General features: G+C 34.9%; 1 protein-coding gene across 3 annotated transcripts in view; it reads right to left on the bottom strand.

Moving 5' to 3' along the window:
• Positions 1-24,840, bottom strand: part of PAWR (pro-apoptotic WT1 regulator) — a 123,155-nt gene that overhangs the window by 15,397 nt on the left and 82,918 nt on the right. For all 3 annotated transcript variants that reach the window (XM_045780109.2, XM_087868915.1, XM_045780110.2), the window contains one exon: positions 18,062-18,096. In XM_045780109.2, the coding sequence (XP_045636065.1) occupies positions 18,062-18,096 (35 nt within the window). The remainder of the gene's footprint in view (positions 1-18,061; positions 18,097-24,840) is intronic.

The following is a 24,840-nucleotide window of genomic DNA, read 5'->3' as shown; positions in this document are numbered from 1 at the left end:
CTCAATCTGTGTTTTGTATCCTTTGGGTCAATACCTAGTAGTGCAATTGCTGGCTCATAGGGTAGTTCTATTTTTAACTTTTTGAGGAACCTCCATACTGTTTTCCAGAGTGGCTGTACCAGTTTGCATTCCCACCAACAGTGAAAGACAGTTCCCCTTTATCCCCATCCTTGCCAACACCTATACGGTAGCCTATTAAATGTGCAATAACATTATGTTAAAGAAACAACGTACATGCTTAAATTTGGCAATATTTTTTTAAATGCTAACCATCATCTGAACTTTCAATGAGTCATAAGCTTTTTGCTGATGTTGGGGGGGGGAGGGGGTTCTATACTACCCAAAGCAATGTCTATACTACCCAAAGCAATCTACACCTAGGCTCAATGTTGATGGCTGCTAACTGATTAGGGTGGTAGTTGCTAAATGCTGGGGTGGTCATGGCAATTTCTCAAAATAAGACAACAATGAAGTCTGATGCATTAATTGACTCTTCCTTTCACAAACAATTTCTTTGCAGCATGCTGTTACATAGCATTTTACCCACAGCAGAATTTCTCCAAAATTGGGATTCATGCTCTCAAACTCTGCCAATGCTTTATCAACCACGTTTATGCATTATCTAAATCCTCTGTTATCCTTTCAATAATCTTCACAGCATCTTCACCAGGAATGAAGATGAAAACACCCATCTCAAGAAACCACTTTCTCTGCTCATCCAGAAGAGGTACCTCCTCATCCAGTAAAGTTCTATCATGAGATTTCAACAACTCAGTCACATCTTCAGGCTTCACTTCTAAGTCTAGTTCTCTTGTTATTTCTACTACATCTGCAGTTACTTCCTCTCTTGGATTTGAACCTTCAAATTGTAAAAAACACAGTAACTACAAAGTACAAAAAAGCAAAGCACAAAAAACAAGGTATGCCTTTATAGGAAAACTAATGCTTTCTAACAAAACTAGCACAAGCCCTTTTGGTCTGTAACTCATTGAAATTACTTCCATCATCATCATTTCGTTTTGCTAGTGTTGCATTCAGAAAAGGTGTTATCTTTCCCTATCAAAAAAAGTCTAGTAAAGCTTGTTTTATTGTAAGTAAATAGGATTAAAAATAAGAAATATAAATTTTACTTCTTAGACTTAGATGATACTAACAAAAGCAGAAATTGAAGAGAATGAAAAAGATTTTCTATTTGTTTATTTTTATTTAATCATTATATTCTTACTTTTTAATTATCTTCTTTACAAAACAAGAATAAATCTGATTACATTTAACGCAAGATTTTTAAAGCAGATAAATCCTTGTTAGTTGTCTTCAGTTCTTACATATTCTGGGTTACAACTGACTAACATAAAAATAATACGCATACAGAAGAATATACATTCTTCTCAAGCTCACATGGTACATTCGCCAATACTGACCATATTCTAGACCATAACACATACCTTCACAAATTTAAAAGAACAGAAATCATACAATGTCTACTCTCAAACCAAAACAAAATTAAAGTAGAAATTAGTAACAGAAAGATAACTGGAAAATTGTAAAACGTGTAGAGATTAACAAACTTCTAAATAACACATGAGTCAAAGAAGAAATCTCAAAGAATTCTTAAAATGTTTGAACTAAACAAAAATGAACCCACAACTTAAAATTTGTGGGATGGAATGAAAGCAGTGCTTGCAGGGAACTTTATAGCACTGAATGCATATGTTAGAAAAGAAAGAAAACTCTAAAATCAATACTTTAAGTTTCTGCCTTAGGAAACTAGAAAAGAAAGAACAAATTAATCCAAAGCAAGCAGAAGAAATAAGATTCAGAGCAGAAATCAATGATATTGAAAACAGAAAACCAATACAGAAAAATCAATGAAACCAAAAACTATTTATTTGAAAAGATCAATAAATTCAACAGGCCTCTAGCTAGGCTAACTAAGCAAATGAGAGGTCACAGACTATTAGTATCAGAAATGAAAGAGGGAACAGCACGAGAGTCCATGGACATTAAAATGAATACTATGAACTCTTCTAACAAATTTAATAACCTAGGTGAAATGGACCAATTCCTTAAAAGATACAGTCTGCCAAAACTCACACAAGAAGAAATAGACAATCTGAATAGGCCTATATCTGTTAAAGAAATTGAATCAATAATTGATAACCTTCCAAAACAGAAACCACCAGGCCCAGACAGGTTCACTGGTAAATCTTACCAAGCATTTAAGGAAGAATTATACCAATTCTCTAAAATCTCTTCCAGAAAGACAGAAGAAGGAATACTTCCTAACTCATTCTGTAAGGCCAGCATTACCCTAATACCAAAACCAGATGAAGATATCACAAGAAAACTACAGAGTAATCTCATGAACATATAGATGCAAAAGTCCTCAATAAAATATTTCCAAATAAAATTTGACACTGTAGAAAAAAATTATATGGGCACCTGGGTGGCCCAGTTGGCTCAGGTCACGATCTCATGGTCCCGACACCTAGCCCCACATTGGGCTCCCTGCTCAGCGGGGAGTCTGCTTTTTGTCTGCAGCTCTCCCTGCTTGTTCTCTATCTCTCTCTAATAAATAAATAAAATATTTTTTAAAAATTATATTAAGTGGAATTTCCCAGGTATTCAAGGTTGGTTCAACATTCCAAAATCAATTAATGTAACTGACAGCTTTCCTCTGAGGTCAGGAACAAGGTAAGATGTCTATTCTCACCACTTTTATTCAACACAGTACTGGTGGTCTTAGCCAAAGCAATCAGACAGCATAAAGAAATAAAAGTCATCCAAACTGATAAAGAAAAACTCTCACTATTTGCAGATGGTATGATACTATATATATAGAAAACCCTAAAGAATCTACCAAAATACTAGAACTAATAAATTAATTCAATAAAGTAGAAGGATACAAAATCAATGTACAGAAATCCATTGCATTCCTATACACTAATAATAAAACAGCAGAAAGTGAAATTAAGAAAACAATCCCATTTACAAAAACTGCAACAAAAGCAATAAAATATCTAGGAATAAATTTAACCAAAGAGTTTGTGAAAGACCTGTACTCTGAAAATTATAAAACACTGATGAAAGAAATTCAAGATGACGCAAAGAAATGGAAAGACATTCCACACCCATGGGCTGGAAGAACAAATATTGTTAAGATGTCTATACTACCCAAAGCAATCTATACATTTAATGCAATCCTTATCAAAATACCAAAAGCATTTTTCACAGAACTAGAACAATCCTAAAATTTGTATGGAACTACAAAAGACCTTGAATAGCCAAAGCAATCTTGAAAAAGAAAAACTAAACTGGAAGTATCACAATTCCAGATCTCAAGTTATATTACAAAGCAGTGGTAATTAAACAGTATGGTACTGACATAAAAACACATGTACAGATCAGTGGAAAAGAACACAAAACCTGGAAATAAACTCACAATTATATGGCGAATTAATCTTTGACAAAGGAGGAAAGCATATACAATCGGAAAAAGTCTCTTCAACAAATGGTGATGGAACAACTGGACAGCAACAGGCAAAAGAATGAAACTGGACCACTTTCTTTCACCATACACAAAAATAAACTCCAAATGGATTAAACACCAAAATGTGGGACCTAGGAAACCATAAAATCCTTGAAGACAGCACAGGTAGTAATCTCACAGGGCCATAACACTTTTCTAGATATGTCTTCTAAGGCAAAGGAAATAAAAGGAAAAATAAGCTGTTGGGACTACATCAAAATAAAAAACACAGCAAAGGAAACAATAGAACTGAATGGGAGGAGGCATCTGATATGAGAGAACATATCCAACAAATGGTTAGTATCCAAAACATATAAAGAACTAATACAACTGAATACCCCAAAACAAATAATCCAATTAACAAATGGGCAGAAGACATGAACAGACATTTCTCTAAAGGAGACATACAAATAGCCAACAGATACATAAAAAATTCTCAACATCACCCATCATCAGGAAAATGTTAAACAAAATTACAAAGAAATATCACCTCACACCTGGAAGACTGGCTAAAATCAAAAACACAAGAAACAACAAGTGTTGACGAGGATGTGGATAAAAAGTAATTCTCTTGCATTACTGGTGGAAATGCAAATTGGTGCAGCTACTGTGGAAAACAGTATGGAGGTTCCTCAAAGAATTAAAAATAGAATTACCCTATGACCCAGGAATCACACTACTGAGTATTTAACTAAAAAATACGAAAATGCTAATTCAAAGGGATACATGCACCCCTATGTTTATTGCAGCATTATATATAATAGCCAAGATATGGAAGTGGCCCAAGTGTCCATCAATAGATGAATGGATAAAGAAGAGGTGTACACACACACACACACACACACACACACACACACACACACTGGAATATTACTCAGCCATAAAAAAGACCAAAATCCTGCCATTTCCAACAACATGGGTAGAGCTAGAGGGTGTAATGCTAATCAAAGTCAGTCAGAAAAAGACAAATAGCATATGATCTCACTCGTGTTTAGAATTTAAGAAAAGAATATATGAGCAAAGGAAAAAAAGAGACAAACCAAGAAAGAGACTCTTAATTACAGAGAACAAACTGATGGGTTACCAGAAGGGAGGTGAGTGGGGAGATGGGTGAAAAAGAGGATGGGATTTAAAGAGTACACTTATCATGATGATAAAAAATAAATAAAACAATAAAAAAATCAATTAATATAATCCATCACATCAACAGGCAGGCTAAAGGAAAAAAATCAAATGATCATACCATTAGATGTAGAAAAATCATATGACAAAATCCAACAATTATTCATAAGGAAAACTCTAGACAAATTAAGCACAGAAGGGAATTTCCTTAACTTACGATAAAGAATATCTACAAAAAACCTACATCATACTAAATGGTAAGACACTTAAAGCTACCCTGCAAAAAGACCAGGAACAAGGCCAGAATGTCTCCTTTCCGCACTCCTTTTCAACATCTTAGAGGAATCCTAGCTAATGCAACAAAACAAGAAAAGGAAATAAAAGGTATAAAGATTGGGAAGACAAAAATAAAACTGTACTTGTTCACTGATGACATCATTGTCTATGTAGAAAATCCAAAAGAATCAACAAAAAAATTCCTCGAACTAACAAACAATTATAGCAAGGTTGAAGGATGTAAGTTTAATACACAAAAGTCAACCAATCACTGTCCTATATATTATCAATAAACAAATGGAATTTGAAATTTAAAAAACAATTTATTTACATTAGCTCCTCCAAAATGAAATACTTGGTTATAAATCTAATTAGAAAGTACTATATCTATAGGAGGAAAACTACAAAACTCTGATGAAAAATATCAAAGAAGAACTAAATGAATGCAGAGACATTCTCAGCTGATGAATATGAAGATTCAACACTGGCAAAATGTCAATTTTTCCCAACTTGATCTGCAGTCAATGCAAGCCCAATGAAAATCCCAGCAAGTTATTTTGTACTGACAAACTAATTCTGAAGTTCCCACAGAGAGGAAAAAAAAAAAAAAAAAAATCCAGAATAGCTAACAGAATACTGAAAAACAAAGCTGTAAGACTGATACCCAACTTCAATACTTACTATAAAGCTACAGTAACCAAGACAAGGTGGTACTATTGAAAAAATAAACAAATAGAGCAACAGAACAGATAGGGAGCCCATAAATAAAATCACATAAATAACCCACAACTGACTTTTGACAAAGGAGCAAAGGCAATACAACGGAGCAAAGATAAAAGATAGTCTTTTCAACAAATGGTGCTAGAATAACTGAACATCCACACGCAAAAACATGAAAAATTAAGACAAAGACCTTAAACCCTTCACAAAAATCAACTCAAAATGGATAGCAGACCTGAATGTAAAATGCAAAACTATAAAACTCCTAAAAGATAACCAAAATAGGAGAAAACCTTGAAAACCCTGATTATGCCAATGACTTCTTAAGATTCAACACCAAAGGCATAATCCATGAAAGAAAGAATCAACAGCTGGACTTCATTAAAATTAAAAACTTCTACTCTGTAAACGACAATGTTAAGAAAATGGGAAGGGGGGACCTGGGTGGCTCAGTTGGTTAAGTGTCTGCCTTCAGTTCAGGTCATGATCCCAGGGTCCAGGGATCAAGCCCCACGTCTGGCTCTCTGCTCAGCACAGAGTTTACTTCTCCCTCTCCTTCTGTCTGCCACTCCCCCTGCTTGTGCTTTCCCCCCAAATCTCTGTCAAATAAATAAAATCTTTTTTAAAAAAAGGGAAGACAAGCCACACTAAGAAAATATTTATAAAAATACATCTGACAAAGAACTATTACTCAAAATGTACAAAGAATTCTTAAAGCTCAACAATAAAGAACCCTATTAAAAAATAGGCCAAAGACCTTAACAGACACCTTGTCAAAGAAGATCTACAGATGGAAAATTAGCATATGAAAAGATGTTCCACATTATGTCATCAGCGAAATGCCAATTAAAACAATAATGAACACCCATTAGAATGGCTAAAATCAGAAACAATGACAATTCCAAATGCTATTGAGGATACAGAGTTTTACACTAGAAATGTAAAATGGTACAACCACCCTGGAAGACAGTTTGGCAGCTTCTTATAAAGCTAAATATACTTTTAACCATATGACCCATCAATCATGCTTCTTGGTATTTACTTGAAGAAACTTATGTCTACACAAAAATCTGCACAGGGATGATTACACGAGCTTTATTCCTAATTGCCCAAATTTAGAAGCAATCAAATATCCTTTCATAGATCAATGAACAAATAAATTGTGGTATATGAAGACAATGGGATATTATTCAGTGCTAAAAAGAAGCTTAAATGCATATCACTAAGTGATAGAAGCCAGTATGAGAAGACTATATACTGTATGATTTCAATTATATGACACTGTGGAAAAGGCAAAACTATGGTGAAAGTAAAGATCAATAGTTTCCAAGGGGTAGGGGGAGAGATAATACGGGGAAGGATAAATAAATGAAGTACAACGGATTTTCAGAGCAGGGAAACTATTCTGTATGCCATAATGATGAATACATGTCATTCATTTGTCCAAACCCATAGGATGTACAACCCTAAGAGTGAACCATAATGTAAACTAGGCACTTTGGGAGATTTTGATGCAATATGGAATTTTATCAATTTTAACAACTGTGCCTCTCTGTTGGGGAACACTAATAATGCGGGAGGCTATGAGTGAGGGGAGGCAGGGGATATACTGGAAATCTCTGTACCTTCCGCTCAATTTTGCTGTTAATTTTAAACAGCTCTAAAAAACCTGAGTAAAAAAATAAAAAAAAAAAAATCACACGAGCATCATGGCACTTGAACTAGTTCCTATCCTATTCAGAAAGGAGACCACTGATCATACACTTGGATGTGATGATGACAATATCAAAATGTAATTCAAGCTTCTAAGTGTTTACTCTCAAGTTCTGTTCTTATCTTGTCATGGGCTGGTAACAGTTGAAGGACCATACTTTGAGTAGCATTATGCATGCTAGAGAATATTTAAACTGAGACTTGAAAGAGGAATAAGAACGTACAAATATCTACAAACAAAGGGTATGCAGCCCATTTAAGAAACAGAAAAGTCCAGGGGCGCCTGGGTAGCTCAGCGGTTAAGCGTCTGCCTTCAGCTCAGGGCGTGATCCCGGCGTTATGGGATTGAGCCCCACATCAGGCTCCTCCGCTATGAGCCTGCTTCTTCCTCTCCCACTCTCCCTGCTTGTGTTCCCTCTCTCACTGGCTGTCTCTATCCCTGTCAAACAAATAAATAAAATCTTAAAAAAAAAAAAAAAAAAAAAAGAAACAGAAAAGTCCAATATGGCTAAGGCATGAAATGTAAATATAGGCATGGTAAGATAAGATCCTTGAAAAGAAGGCAGGAAACCTGAAAGCTATTTTATGGAAGAATTTGAACTAATTGTCTCCAAACCTTATTTATTATGTAACCATGTTGGTATGTATCTTTGTCTACTATTTTTATAATGACTTATGATTGTATTATATTTACATATAATATATATTATATATTATTATACAAACGTAATATAGTTAATATATATAATATATAATACATGTATATAATATATAAAAATGATTTACAGGACAATCATACTATTAAAATAACATTATCATCTGTATCACAAAAAATAGAAACAAAGGCCTGAAAAGAATTTAAAATTTGTTTTAATTATTTATGATACAAAATTTTTGTTTTCCTAAAAACAGACTATAATATTTTTAATGAAAGTATAGTTGAGTATGTTTCATTACTTCTTAGGGTCTTACTTTAACACTTTGTGATATAGAGATTCAAAGAGCTAGTTCTAAGATCAGTTTGCAAATTTGATCTTAAAGGGCTATCATAGCAAAAAGAGATAACTTAAAATAATAATTGAAATTTTTAAAACCTTTCACTTAAAACTCCAAAATAAGCATAGAAGAACAGATCTGATTTTGTATATTTTGCCAGCTGAACAACCATGCCATCATCTTTGTACTTATTTTTTTTTAAAGATTTATTTACTTGAGAAAGAAAGAGAAAGTGTGTGCACACGATCGGAGGGGGGAGAGGGGAAGCAGACTCCCCACTGAGTGTGAAGCCCTAGAGGGGGCTCAATCCCACAACCGTGAGGTCATGACCTGAGATTAAAAAAGATCTTCTTCTTGCATACTAACATTATCTTTGTATCACCCCACCTTGGAGACTAGTTTAGATTTAATTTAAAGGTCACAGGAAGCCATTAAAGTAGGGAAAGTGAAAAAATCATTTAACAAAATGCATGAAAGATAAAACTGGAAATTGGGAGGCCAGTTTGGAGGCTATCATAATAATTTACGTAAGAGATGATGATGTCCTAGAGATTGGTGTATGGGCACTGCAGATATGCAGGAGATATAAACTCAGTAAATCTTGATAAATGCCTGAATGTAGATGAGGTAGTGGGGATGGGGGAGAGAAGGGTCATAAACAATGTTCAGACTTCAGCTTGAGCAAAAGTAGATTTTGATGCCAACTACTGAAATCCACCAGGTTTCACACGTTTACTTTTGAACATGCTGAGTTTGAGATACTTCTGATGTATGTGTAAGTAGATATTTAAAAGTTGTTGGTTATACAGATATAGAGTCAATGACTTGGGAGTCACTGGGAGTCACTGGTATATGTATAGGTAGTACCAGAAGTCACAGAAGTAAAGAATGTTTCTGGCACAAATACAAAGAACAAAAAGAGAATAAAGTTGAAGACAGATAGCTGAATAATACCAACACATAAAAAACAAGTAAAGGAAAGGAAGAACGACAAATAAGACTGGGAAATAGCAAAATGGTAGCGAGGAAGTCAAGAGAGTAAGGTATCACTTATACCTTATATTATAGTAGGGCATTGGAATAATTTTTAAAAAGCTTTTCACTTAAAAAAATCCAATTATCTGCATCAATCACAACATTATTCATGTAGAAATTATAATGCTAACAACCAAAAACATAAAAACCTAGAAATAGGGATATCACTTAACAGCTTTGTATCTGCTTGATGCAGAAGCTTAGGACAGTATTTCAGAAAATTTCACCCATTAACAATATCTGAAATCCTTCATATAAGGCTTGTCACTACATAAATGATACTATTACACAATTCAAAACAAGGAATAATTATTACTAAAAAAAAATCAGTGCTTTATCCTCATTATGTATTAGGTTTATAAGGAATACTGTCAAAATTGTGAATGCTTGATCTTTGCCAAATTTAGCTGTTTATTTTAAAAACAGAAATGTTTTCAACTTTTTTGAGAGACAGATAAGTACAGTGCAAAATATACAGAATAAAAGGTTATTTCATTAACTCCAAAAACTTTGTAATATTCTACTCAGGAATGTTAACACAAATCTCTAATACAATTCCAAAAAGAATCCCCTCTGCCTTTAGCTATAAAGATATCAACTATAACGTTCAGAAAAGGGAAAAGAATAAAGTGTCATCAAAGATAAATACTTCCATTTACTGGAAGGTTTTCCCCTCTGGGAATTTTCACATCTTCTGTGGAAAGACTAGGAGGTGTTACATTGGGGAATAAAACACAGTTATTCTAAAACTATCATGAGAACAAGATTGGCACAGCATTATAAGATTACAGCTAGAGGAATTTTCCACTAAAATAGGTATTTTAAGGCTTAGCAATTAGAAGAAATACAAGACTCATGAGTAAAATCCCACTTTTAGAATGGATATCAAATATTTAGCAGTATTGGATAAACTATGAAATCCCTAAATAACCAACAAGTACATGACTGCCCTCCATATTTTGAACATGTTTTGCTATCTTATTCTCTCCCACCATTACTCCCACTTCTCCCTCAAAACAGCCCTTTACTCTGTCTAGGTCTTCTCTTTCTTCCTTTACACACACACGCACACAAGCGCACACACACACACACACACACACACACACAGCAACAACTAAAGATCAAAATCAAAAACTCTCAGACTCTACTCAAATTGATATATATTAACTATAGGAAACAAAAAATATAAATCACTTATCTCCAGTAATCCCACCAACCCAGAGATAACTGCCGATACATTTTACAACATAGTAAGTTGTGCTTAACTTTTTTGGATCACAGCTCCCTTTGAAACTCTCATGAAATGATATATATATATGATATATATATATTTTATTTATTTATATATATGTTATATATATTTATATATATATATATATATATTCCCAGTGGAGCAGGGAGCCTGATGCGGGGCTCGATCCCAGGACCCTGGGATCACACCCTGGGTCAAAGGCAGACGCTGAATGACTGAGCCACCCAGGTGTCCCAATTTTAGATTTCAAGTTATTAACACTTGATATATATTATGATACTTTGTTTTGTATCATTCTCTTTGTAATACGCCCTCCCTCTCCCCATTTAACACAAATAGGTAATGATTATCCTATATAATTGTTTCTACAGCATCAGTTTAATGTCTGCATTATAACTATTTACACTACATTAATATGTTATAGCTTATAACCTACCTCATTGTTAGAAATTTAAGTTTTTCCAGTTAGGGGCTATCATACATGCTCATTTCTGGTATATTACATATAGTGAATTATCCTAAAGGGATCAAATATGACAGTTATCTCATCAAATATACCTGACTGCTAGATTTCACTATCTGAAGGATAGGCAAAACAAACTCGGAAAACATTCTTCCAGATGTAAGTCACTGCATTTGGTAAGAACAGCTAAAATTTTACACTTTTCATTATTATCTTAACATGCATCTCCCAAACACCAGGCATAGTACCTTGTACCTCAGAATTATTCAAAACATATTTGACATAAAACATCTATTGTTTTTTTTTCAGAAAAATTTTCAACTAAGAAATATGAAAAATTTCTGTGTATTAAGAATAAGTAGGAACCACAAAAATTTACACATGAATGTTCATAGCATACTATGTATTACATATCCTAATATAATTCCTATGAGCCAAAAGGTAGAAACACCCCAAATGTCCATCAACTGATGAATGGTTAAACAAAATGTGGTATTATCCAGGCAGGCTACAACACAGATAAATCTTGGCAGACGTTATGCTATATGAAAGAAGCCAGACCAAAAGGCCACATATTGTATGATTTCATTTATATGTATTACCCAGCATATGCAAATCTATAAAAACACAAAACGGAGTACTGGTTGCTAAAGCTGAGGGGAAGGATATATGGGGAATGGCTGGCCATTTAATAGGCATGGGGTTTCCCCTTTTTTTGGTGTGCAGTTCTGGAACTAGATAGTAATATATACAATACTGTGTAAGTACTATCAACCACTGAATTGTATACTTTCAAAGGATGAACTTAATGATTAATTTGCAGTATATCTCAAAGCTCTTAAAAACAGAGATTAAATATGGAAGAGCAAATTCAGATTAGTGGTTCATTTCCAAGGAAATGTAATATATAAAATGCATTTAAAAATAATGTACCAAATGTTATTACATAATTTCTCTTTCATGATTATAAAGATAACTTTAGATTTTGTTGGATTTGAAGATTATAAGGATAAAAGTTATTTTCCCATACTGTAGCCAGAACAAAGGTAGCTGAGTAAACTCTGAAATACAAAACCACGTGAGTAGAAGTTACTTTGCAAAAAAAACCCCAAAAACCAAAAAACAAACAAAAAAACTATGTTAAACAAAAAAAAAAAATCAGTTACTGGTAACTTCCAGTTACTTGGGAGTCAAAATAAGCGAAATCAAACTCTGAATCAAACACTCTACATTCTACCCATGCTAGACAAATTAATATTACCATGAGGTAAAGCAACGTATCTTGATAAAATCAACCAATTAATATGTCCGATCTCACACAACTCATTAAATTTCACTGTGCTTCAGTGTGCTCATTTGTAAAATGGGGATAATAATACATCTCCCTCATAAGGCTACCGAGAGAACTAACTGAATTAATGTATAAGGAAAGTACTTTGAATAGTATGGTACATAACAAATACCATATAAATCTTAGCTAACAATATTTATAGCATAGATAAAAATTCACAGATCCACAAGGAAACCATTAGATCCACAAAATGTACCGGTATCTCAATTATTTTTAAATTATCATTTTTTTGACATTAGCGCTCATTTGCCGATATCCATTAACCGGAAGAACCACAGCTGGAACATATAGCTATTGCATGTGTTATACCATTTGGTAAAATATAGAATATATTAATATAAAAATAAGACATTTTGAGAAGGAATAGATTTCCTTAGAAAACACATATAGTCCAAGAAGCCTGGTTTCTCTTCAGTTACTGTAAGATACATTTCGTCTTTAGTCGTAATTCTCACCTTTAAACAATTTGGCTGATTGTTTTGGTTTGATCCCTAACCAGCAAACCAAAGAAATTTCTTGTGACTCAGTGGTTCTCAAAACACATGTGCAATCAAACAAGAACTACTGGTTTTGAAACAATGGTTATAAAGAAAGTACCAATTAGTTGCAACATCTTAAATCTTTGCATGAAAATTTTCTGAATAAATTATTCACCTTCTAAACTTAAATAGGTTCTATTCAATTTCCTATGAAAGAGCCTAAGGATCAACTGACAACTAAAGGTTTGAACTTCTCTGTTTGATAGTTCAAAACAACAGATCTGAGAAAATATCTGAGATAGAAGTAATCTGAAGATACAGTATCTTTTAAAAGTGATCCATCTTTTTTTTTCCACATGAAGTGTAAAAAGGAGAGTTATCTGAAATCAAATGGGAAATTGTGACACCACATAGGAATGAATGGTTGCGGCTCACACTAAAGTCAGCTGGTAGATGTCCGAGGTGTGTGCTTTGTGTCTTCCTACATGGTTCAGTTGAGCTGGGTACAGTTTTCTGTGTGTTTCTGATGAACAAAATTGTGTATAAAGCAAACACAAAATTTGTGTTATGGTCAAATTGTTCCCTACTATATCCACTGGGACAAATTCAAGTTTCCAAAAACATGTATTAGAGCAGAACTGACTAGAAGAGAATGTTGTTGGCTCTCATGGAAAAGAACTGTAGTCACATTTTGTCCCTAACAAAGAATTGGGGGGCACCTGGTTGGCTCAGTTAGAATAGCATGCAACTTTTGATCTCAGGCCCATGTTCGGTGTATAGATTACTTAAATAAATAAAAATTTAAAAATAAAGAAATTATGGGTCCCCAAAGCAGTTATAATGAGTGTCTCTGGTATATTTATGCTGTACTTCATTGGAAGGGAGAAAAGAGACTAACTGCTCTGTTGATACCAGCCATTCTCTTTAAAACTTAAAAGATGAAGACAGTCCTGTTACATTAACTAAGGAGCAAACCAGAATGAAAAATCATACATCCATTATGCTCAGAGTCATACAAATAAAAAGCCTAAAAAAAAAGTGGAAGCAAAAAATAAAAATAATGTTAATAATGATTAACTTGGATGGTAGCGTTATGAGAGCGGACTTTTCCAATTCAAATCTTCAATAGTGAGGACTGCCTTTAAAAAGAAGAAAACAATTCTTAAATTGTATAAAAACTTTACCCTGATCGTTTTTAGTAACTGCAAAAAATTATAAGGGAAGAAAAGTCCTGATGAAGGTACACACATTATAGTTATAGAAAGAAGTACAATAATAACATGAAATACTACAGATTTGAAATAGGATTTTACACCTACATTTTAGCTAAGATAATGTTTATTCTTTCTAACATTCATATTCTGATGTGTCCGTGCTATTTATAAAAGCAAAACCTTGTGGCGCCTGGGTGGCTCAGTCGGTTAAACTTCAGACTCTTGATTCAGATCCAGCTCCTGTCAAGATCATGATCTAACTGACCTTGAGATCAAGCCCCTGGACAAGCTCAGTAGGGAGTCTGCTTCTCTCCCTCTCTCTCTATGCCCCTCCCCCCGCCACTTACTGGGGCACACACCCTCTCTCACTCTCATGCTCTCTCAATTACATAAATAAATCCTTAAAATAAAAAATAAAAGCAAAACCTTGTAACATTTCCTCTCTTGTAACCTAACTAATACCTGCTCGGAGGGAATGTGGTGTAACAAAGGGTTCACTGAAACTAAAAAGCCTTTTTCCTCACTTTGGAAAGAAACCTGCCCCACAGCCTGATGGGATTATTACTGGGTAACGTAGGTGAAGGTGTTTTACATACCATTAAAAGCTACATAAATGTAACCTAATGTTAAGGTTACTAGAGGGGGAGAAGACTTAGAAACATTTATGACTGCATAATTACTTAATAAAATAATTAATACTGCATTAAATATATTTGTGAAAACAAAGGGACCAGTTAATTACTATGTGAGAATGATAAAACTTAGTATTTGTCTTAACTTGCTTCCCATATTTTTTAATCAGAGCCATTCCTGATGGCTGAATTACATACTTAAATAAAAATGGTAAATTTTACACCCTGGTTAATCCTGCCCTTTGCAAGTCATTTAGAACTGTCTTGCCTTTTTTTTTTTTTTAAGTGTATGGCAGTTTTACTTAGATATCACATCTAGTACGGTATCTACAAGGACACATCTAATAACCTGTCTTGCCTTTTTAAAAAAGCTTTATTTTAACCAATGCACTATAAACTTAAACAAAGCAAGCATATTAAGAAAATCATACATTGAAAAAAAAACTACAAATATATGATACTGATTCATCTTTCCTAAACCTTGAGTTGCAGAAATTTCATGATTCCCACCTCTAAATAGTTTCTAAATATGTTTTTTTTTTAAAGATTTTATTTATTTGAGAGAGAGAGAGAGCACAAGCAGGGGGGAGGGCAGAGGGAGAAGCAGACACCCCTCTAAGCAGGGAGCCCGATGTGGGGCTTGATCCTGGGACCCCGGGATCATGACCTGAGCCAAAGGCAGCCACTTAACGGACTGAGCCACCCAAGTGCCTCTAAATATGTTTTTAAAAAGGAAATTGGTCAATATATAAGAGATGCTCCAGATAAACAAGAGTTGAGTTAATAAAATACAGCCTAACTAAAGTGTTTAACAGACTCAATGCTCAAAAAGTACGTTCTTGGTATTTGTAAGAAAAAATTAAATATTTAATTCGTAATTTGTAACAGCACACATACAAAACTAGCTTTGTGGGTTCTTGTATCCTCCAATGACTTTTTAAGAGTTTGTCTAGCTGTGTACAGTATGTTATTTGGTACACTGGAAACTTTCTAACATACGAGACCAAATTTCTATTCTTTAGCCAGTCTTCCTTTTTTTAAGGCAGACACCCTCACGAAGAACATCCATTCTCTAGTCATCGCTACAACATGCTGACAGATTAATGAAAGTAATGAACTGTTGATATACAATTTAACAAATTCCTCTAGATAAGGAATTGATAATTTCAAATTAGATTCTAGATTTTGTTTTTATTTTTAGTTATTTTTCTTCTTTTTAAACAGTATCCAAACTACAAGTTGCTGTAAGTCAGTGAATTATGACTAGAAGCTTCAAAAATGTTTGTTTTATAACAGTATTAAACAGGGCTAAACCTTTGAAAGCTGAAAATTAACAAAACATGCTCTAGGTCATGAAAATTAAAAAAGTACTAATTAGGAACAGATCCTAAGTAAAATAATGGTCTGAAAAGCTTAAAAATAGAAACATACACGGTGGAAAACCAATCTTCTTCCTGATTTAACACAATGAAATGTAAATGAAGCTTTTGATGAGTATTTATAAGAAAACTATTCTCTTGTTGATTCTACTTAAAGAACACTAATCTGAAAAGTGTCAATTATAATTCAAGGTTTACTATTTAATAAGTAAATATTTATTCATTTATTAAGTTACTGAAGTTTATCTTTATCCCCAAACCAAAAACTAATGATAAAAATGTTTTTGGTTTGAGAATGTGGCCTGGAAATAAGCCAAATCAAAGCTATTTGACTAGCAATAATTTCTGGCAAAAGAAATGAGATTCTTTCCAGTTTAAGCTATTCATATTAAGTAAAAATTATTAAGTAATGTAGAAATATTAAACACTTAAAAGAATCACAGGTTTCATTATACCTAAATCAAAATTACTCAGAAATGAAAATTAAAACAGATGCAGTAGAAACATATTAAGTTCACCTGAGACAATTTCACTTTCTTACGCAATCGTTGACTATTTTGGCCTTTTTACCTTTTTCTACTACTAGTCGATATTATGGCCCATAGTAAAAATTAAAAATTGAGTTTTGTTTACATGTAATAGTATTAAAATTAGAGCTCCTCTTAATCAATGTTTTATTTTAGATGGAATACAATAACCAATACTTTCAGCCAAACACTTCAAACTTTAACAAATAGAGGAAATCAAAGGTTTTATATGCATAAATTTTATGTAGACAGCACAAGCATGTGTGTTCTGGAGTCAGTTTGTCTTGAGTTCAAATCCCGACTCTGCTAATGACTAACCAGCCTCATACCCTAGTGAAGTTATTCTACCTCTTGAACCCCACTTCTCTCATCTACAAATGAAAGTAAACATTGTACCTACTGTACCTACTTTTTAAGATAACTGTGAGAATTGAATGAGATGGCTCAATGTAAGCACCTTGACATTTAAGCACTTGATAAGGTTTGCCATTATTCTATGATTATTAGCATATGTATGACCACATCTTCTATAACTTTTATGATGTGCCCAGGGGGAAAGGAAGCTAATAGCCCAAGCATCTCCGTTTAACAACTTCTCATATCTAATTCTGATTTTCTTCCTATACATGCACATACATACTGAAACACGTTTTCTGGTAAAAGCATTACTCATAATGTAAAAGACTTGGTATGGTCTGAATGTTCTGCATCCTCCCAAAATTCATATGTTGAAATCCTCATGTTCAGTGTGGTAGTATTACAAGGTGGAGCCCTTCAGAGGTCTTTTAGAGGTGCTTACGTCACAAAGGTAGAGTCCTCATGGATGGAATTAGTGTTCTGATAAAAGCGATCTGAGAGAAGTCCTTGGCCCCTTCCACACCACAGTAAGGACAGAGCAAGAAGTTGTCAGTCTGCAACCCCAGAGATGGCCCTCACCAGAATCCGACCTTGCTGGCTCTCTGATCTCTGACTTCCAGCCTCCAGAATTATGAGAAAAGTAATTTCTGTCAAAGTCATCCCTTTCTATGGTGTTCTGTTATGGCAGCCAAGCTGACTAATAAAGGTAGTATACTTATATTTTCAATGTTCAAACACATATGAGAAAATGATTCTAAGTTTCTATTTTGCTCATCAGTTCCATACAAACGCATGGTATGCAGTTTTCAAAGACAGCAGGGTATGTCAGAATAAGTCATGATCAAACAGAAATTATTACAGTCCTGCCTACAATGTAATTTCTTAACAGCACAATATTAAGGTTTCTTATTTTTTGACAAGCTGTTTGAAACAGTTCTAGTTAGTTAAGCCATGGTCACACAGACATTACAGTCATGTCTACAATATGCTCTAAGTTAAATCTTAAGGAGTCTTACCTTTTATATCGGCCTGACACTGTTCTAGATGGGTCCTATAAAGCAAAAATAATGACATCAGTTTGGTGTGGTGCAAGAACACAATTCCACACTATATAAAACAGTTAATAATGTCTCATTTGGAAAGAAACTAATTTGGAACAAATACCAATGCTTTAAAAAACTGACAATGCTGGTCAAACAAAACAAGACCCTACAACTGATTTCTGGGACAAAACCAACCACTTTTAAAAAATTATATATATATATATATAATTAAAAAATATATATATATATATTTTTTTAAGATTTTATTTATTTATTTGACAGAGAGAGAGACAGCCAGTGAGAGAAGGAACACAAGCAGGGGGAGTGGGAGAGGAATAAGCAAGCTCCCAGCAAAGCATGGAGCTCAATGCGGGGCTCGATCCCAGGACCCTGGGATCACACTTTGAGCCGAAGGTGGATGCTTAACAACTGAGCCACCCAGGCACCCCTAAAATTATACTTTTAATTTAGAAGATTTTTATAACTCAGAAAACTGAAAAAGGAAGCATCATTCATCAACCAATCAGCTTAAGTCATTTTGGAAGCCAATGAGCATTTAAAAACACAATCAGAATCAAACATATATCTACGATATATATATGTATCTTCCCCTTCCACTTTTATGCCTTCAATTAAAAAAAAAAGATTCACCCCAGATACACATAATGATTAATGCTTATTTTAAAAGATAGCTAAAAATTAAAAGTAAGAAAGTACTCTTTATGCTGATTGCATGCTATCCAAAAGAAAGGTTGCTGAAAGTTAACATTAACCACTGGGATGAGGAAATTATTACCTTACAATTAATCAGGCATTTTGCTGTTCAATCTTTTATTTTTTTTTTTTAAGATTTTATTTATTTATTTGAGAGAGAGAACACCTGGGAGCAGGAGCGGGTGGGGGGGCACAAGGGGAGGGGGAGGAAAGGGAAAGAATCTCAAGCAGACTCAGTGCAGGGTTTGATCACTCCACCAGGATCATGACCTGAGCCGAAACCAAGGGTCAGACATTTAACCAACTGAGCCACTCAGGCGCCCCTGTTCAATCTTTTGGGGTTTTTTTGTTTTAAGATTTTATTATTCATTGAGACAGAGAGAGAGACAGCAAGAAAGAGCATGAGTGGGGAGGAGAGGGAGAAGCAGGCTCCCTGATGAGCAGGGAGTCCCACGTAGGGCTTAATCACAGGACCCTAGGATCATGATGCCTAACCAACTGAGCCACCCAAGGGCCCCAACCCCTGTTCACTCTTTTAATAGCCCAGACTCTCCAAATATTTTTTGCAGTTTCATTTTAATAAAACCAGTCAAAATGAAATGAGTCATTTCTTCTAATTATCATTTATTCAAGAGAGATTCCACAGTTAAAGAATGCCCGATGCTAAAATCAGAGAATCCGCTCCCTTTATAAATAAGACGACCATATTGTGGACTAAAACAGCAAATACTAATTGCATGGTGCAATAAATGTAGAGCAAACAGTATAGCCAACCACATGGTTAAGAGTAAGATTAAGATCCAAGTTCCAACCAGACAGTCTTCAGTAGCTATGAAGCTATTGGATAAGTTATTTAACTTCTATCGGTCTCAGTTTCTTCATCTCTAAAATAGGAATAACAATGTCTATGTTGTTGGATTATTGTGGGAATTAAAGGACATAATTGAGTTTTAAAAAATGCACAACTCCTTTACAATAGGCTTACAATTTAAATTTTGCAGCTAAGATTTTTTTTTTAAAGATTATTTATTTATTTATTTGACAGAGATAGACAGCCAGCGAGAGAGGGAACACAAGCAGGGGGAGTGGGAGAGGATAAAGCAGGCTCCCAGTGGAGGAGCCCGATGTGGGACTAGATCCCAGAACGCTGGGATCACACCCCGAGTCGAAGACAGCTGCCTAACGACTGCGCTACCCAGGCGCCCCCTGCAGCTAAGATTTTTTTAACTGGGATCCAGAAAAATCTTTACCAATTTTTCTATGTGGACTTTTAGCAAATCTGTCTCAATTATTCCAAGTCAGTATATTCCCACCATTAGGACAGCCAAATCTACTTATTTAAATAAAAGTTTCTCAATTTTTCATGTCCGATATGTATCTTACTTTCTGGAAGATAGGGATTCCCACCTTTGATTCCTTTTCCCCCAAACCCCAGCTCAAATAGTATGCAATAAATATATACGGTCAATGTATGGAAATAACTTCCCTAGTAATCTGCCACTACAGAAAAGTACCACTTCGGAATTAACCAGTTGCAGAATGTAACCAGGTGACAGACAAAATACTAGAAGTGTCCGTATGTATGGGCTTGACCCCTTAACAGATTACCTCTGAGGAAGTTATGCTTTGACAGCTAGTTTAAAGACATTTTTAACTCTCCCCACCCTGGCATCAGCCGTTCTTACAGAAGGCAGTAACAAAGCCTAGCAAGTAAACTTGAGTTTCTTACCAGCTTGTATTAAAGTGGCAGTCCCTAAAGATGGGGCCGATGAATCTTTGTACTTTATACATCAAACATGTAAAACAAATCTCCTGTTTACAAAAATTTTTTTTTAAAGATTTTATTTATTTATTTGACAGACAGCCAGCGAGAGAGGGAACACAAGCAGGGGGACTGGGAGAGGAAGAAGCAGGCTCCCAGCGGAGAGGGAGCCCCATGCAGAGCCCGATCCCAGGACCCTGGGATCACCCCTGAGCCGAAAGCGGACGCTTAACGACTGAGCCACCCAGGAGCCCCTACAAAAATATTTCTAATAATTAACAAAATATATATACTCTGTAAAATCTAGTTTTTAAGTTATTTTTATAACCATAATAGCTAGATTAAAATGTTTAATCACTATTTAGGTAAAGCAGAAATACTAAGCTTGTGTGTATCCAAAATACATTTTATTGAATGCAGATGGTTATTATTTCATATGAAACTTTTACCCCTAAATTTTCACAAACAGTACTCAACTAACATTTTATAAAGGTTTTCATTCATAAATTTCCCTAATTTTACTCTACATGAACTAAAACTAAGATATAACATTAAATGATGTCCGTCGAAATATGCATTAGAAAAAAATGTTAATGCCACAGGTTCCAAAACAACACTTCTCTCCCAGTTTGGTTATAACTGAAATATGTGAAAACATGACATCAGCTTGATTGCCCAGACTACCTTTTACTGAAATGGAGTAAGCAGAATTGCTAAATGAGAATAGCTTTTATTGGATTTACTAATTTGTGGGTTACTGATAAACTGATTGAAATGATATGAACAACACTGCAATAAATAATATTTATTATTTATTTATTAATAATATTTATATTTATGAAGCTTAACATAGGCATTTTCCTGAATATGGTAAAACCTGGAGTAATACAGATTTAGAGCACAATTTTAACAAATATAGAAATGTGAAATGAAGGCTGTTTTCAGCAACACTATAGTGGCATTATACTAATTTTATCCTTTGGCCCAATTACCAATGACTTAAGTATCAGAGAAGTTTCTAGTTAAGTTTACTAATAGGAAGTTACAGAATATCAGTTTTCCATATTTCTTACAGCTTTTTTTTTAAACTAGTCACTTAAAACATATCTTAATTAAGTTTCACACAGCATTTTCTATACAGCTAGCATAGAAATGGGTAAAATAAGAACTCTGATCAAATCATTTCATGTTCATGTCCAAGATGTGCAAACAATTAGAATTTAAGCTTATTTCTATGTAACTACTATTTCTATAGTGAAGATTCTGAAGCAGACAGAAGACACTTAAGCTTATTCTTTATTGGTAGATTTAAATATGGTCTTTTATTAGATTATATATTCTATAGCTAATAGATGTTATTTCACAGTAAATCTAATAATCAAATTACATTCCTTAACAATGGAATGTTCCCCAAAATGGATAGACTATATTAGTATAAGAACTAGTATTAGAAGAAAATAGGAGGAGTGGTAGTCTGCTTCTCATGTGCATTCAAAATGGTCAATTACAGATGGAGTTTAAAGTGATTTCTAAACTCTTGCCAAAAAGAGAAAATTGGGCATTTCTTAAATGAGAAATATTAGATAGAAAAAGCAAAGTCAACCTCTATAGTGCTGTAAGAGTCTCTTATAATTTTAAGGAAAATGCTTGATGTTTTTACACATTAAATACACAAATATAAACTTCGCCTCAGATTTGTTAACTAGAAACCTCTATAGTTCTGTTGCAACAAAGACTTCCAAGCAAAGGATGAACCACTCAATAATTACTATACCTGTGAAAGTTGACAACTGTATTCTAAATGGGCACAGGAGGTAGGAGAAATACCAGTATCACTGAAACCACTTATAAAACTACAACTGCTAAGAGTGACATTGGTCTTAAAAGTTTCAAAGACTATGTAATTGGATCTTCCAATAACCCCAAAGCCTGTTATATAACTGATTAAAATATACTTTGCCTGAAATAATCTTCCTTGCAATGGGATGGTTTATATTACTAAAGGGAGGGGGAAAGACCTATATAGCACTTAGAAAATGTTGGCAAGGCACAAACTGTTTTGTGTAAGTTTAAATAAGACATTCTGCTTTAGTCAAGCTTAGAATGGTCAATAAGGAAATCCCACGAATTGTCTTTACAGGTGCAGTGGCAGATCAGAACTTGTAAAGTATAAACAAATATAAAAGCATAAGTGAAATAAGATCAGAGTAATACAATACCAGCTAAATATAGCAAAATAATACTGAAGTTATTCAAATAAACTACTGATAAAGCCACAGACCTCAATAAAATTATGGCATAACACGCTAACTGGCCCTCAGGACTAACTTAAACTACCTATACTGGTAGACATAATGTAGCAAGATACACTGCTGAAGATGAATGCAGAACAAAATATCTGCAATGTATAACTGAAAAATACCTAAGAAAATGAAAAACAAAACAAGAAATTTACCAAATTAACAAAGATTAAAAAAGGAAAAACTCATCATTCCCCGTCCTTTCTGAATGATTCAGTCCTAAAGCCATTAGGTGGGGCAGAGCTAGATGGGGAGGAAACACAGTGGCCCAAACCAGGGTATCAGAGTAGTGGAGCCCTACATGAAGAAGAGCTGCCTGGCATAGAGAATCAGAGTCCAAGCAAACTGAAGAACATCCATACAGTAGGGGGACAACATTTGGCCTGAGAAATCAGAGCCAGAGCAGAAATGAGTGTGTCTACAAAGCAGGAAAGGGAAGGGAGACTATCAGTCCTGAGACAATGTCAGAAAGGGAGTCCCATGTAGGCGACATCAAGAGGCCCAAGCAGGGTGTGATGGTCATTCATTCAGGAGGGTGGCACAGAACAGAGTTTTAGAGCCCCAGAAGGGTAAAGAAAGCAGCATGGCATGGGGAGTTTGCAGCCCTTGAAGAGAGATGAACAGGGATGATGTGCCAGAGCCCAAACGGGATGAAGAGAGTGTCCACAGTGAGTAGTATTCTGTCCTGGAGGTGTCAAAACCCAATTAGGTTAATGAAGGGTCTCCAACGAGAAGCAATCCAGCATGATGTCTCACAGTCTGAACATGAACCAAGACCCTACGAAGAGCAGCCTATCACAGCATGACAGAAGCTAAGCAGTGTAACGAGGGAATCCCAGGGTGTGGGGTTGGGGAGGGGGGTGTGATCCAGTGTAGGGAGTCACAATTCCAGGACATCCTATAGCCTTGCATGGGATGCCCAAGCCTGAAAAGAGTCAGCAAATGTTCATGCACAAAGAAAGCCAACATGGAATGTCAGAACCGGCTTGTGGTGAGGAGGGTATAAATATGGGGAAGGAGTGGCAGAGGAAGATAGGTTACATAGAAGGGAACTGAACAAATAAGAAAACATTAAGGATAATGGGAAACAAGTTTCTCAATGTCACAAAAGGGAGTTACAACTACTAGAAAAAAACCCTGTAGGATGAGATTAGATTGGAAGTTATCAGTATAAATTAGTTTCAGTATCTACATAGACGTAGGAAGGTAGGCAGACAGAAGACAGATACATTTTGGAGGTCTATACACAGAGAGGGACCAGGAATGGTGACATTTCAGTAACATAAACATACCTACAGCCCAGACCGTGGCTTCCAAGTACTTTCCAGTAAAAGGAATCAGAGCTCCTTAGCTTCTTAAAGAAATGGCTGCTTCCAACATTGGAGTAGAAAAGTTAAAGATGAGCCTGTAACATCATATTATGCCAAGAAGTACTCCAAGAATGATCGAGATGCAGCAAAGGATACAAAAGCTCAAAAGTTTCCACTGGCAAAATCTGGGATAATTTGAACATCAAAATAAATAATAATGGTGTGGTAGGCAAAATAATGACCCTCAAAAATGTCTATGTCCTAATCCCTGTAACCTTCGAACATATTAGGTTATATGGCAAAGGGAAATTAAGGTTGCTTATCAACAACCCTAAATAGGGAGATTATCCTAGATTATCTGATGGGCCCAATGTAATCACAAGAGTCATTATAACTGGAAGACAGAGGCAGAAGGTCAGAGGGAGATACGACTAAGAAGAAAGGTCTGAATGACAAGCTGGAGGAAGTACTCAACCCACCCTTGCAGGCTTTGATGGAAGAAGGAGGGCCATATGCCAAAGAATGTGGGTAGCCACTAGGAGCTGCAAAAGGCAAGGAAATGGATTCTCCCCCAGAGCCTCCAAAAAGGAATGCAGTCCTGATTTTTGCCTTTGAAGCCTTTAGTTTTAGTCCTTGATTTTAGCCAAAGAGACCAGTGTTGGACTT

The sequence above is a fragment of the Ursus americanus genome, chromosome 17, assembly GCF_024610735.1.
Source record: "Ursus americanus isolate L20-20 chromosome 17, mUrsAme1.1.p, whole genome shotgun sequence".
In the NCBI taxonomy this organism is placed as follows: domain Eukaryota; kingdom Metazoa; phylum Chordata; class Mammalia; order Carnivora; family Ursidae; genus Ursus; species Ursus americanus.
Note: the sequence above shows the minus strand (reverse complement) of the source record. Positions and strands in the feature narration are given on the sequence as shown.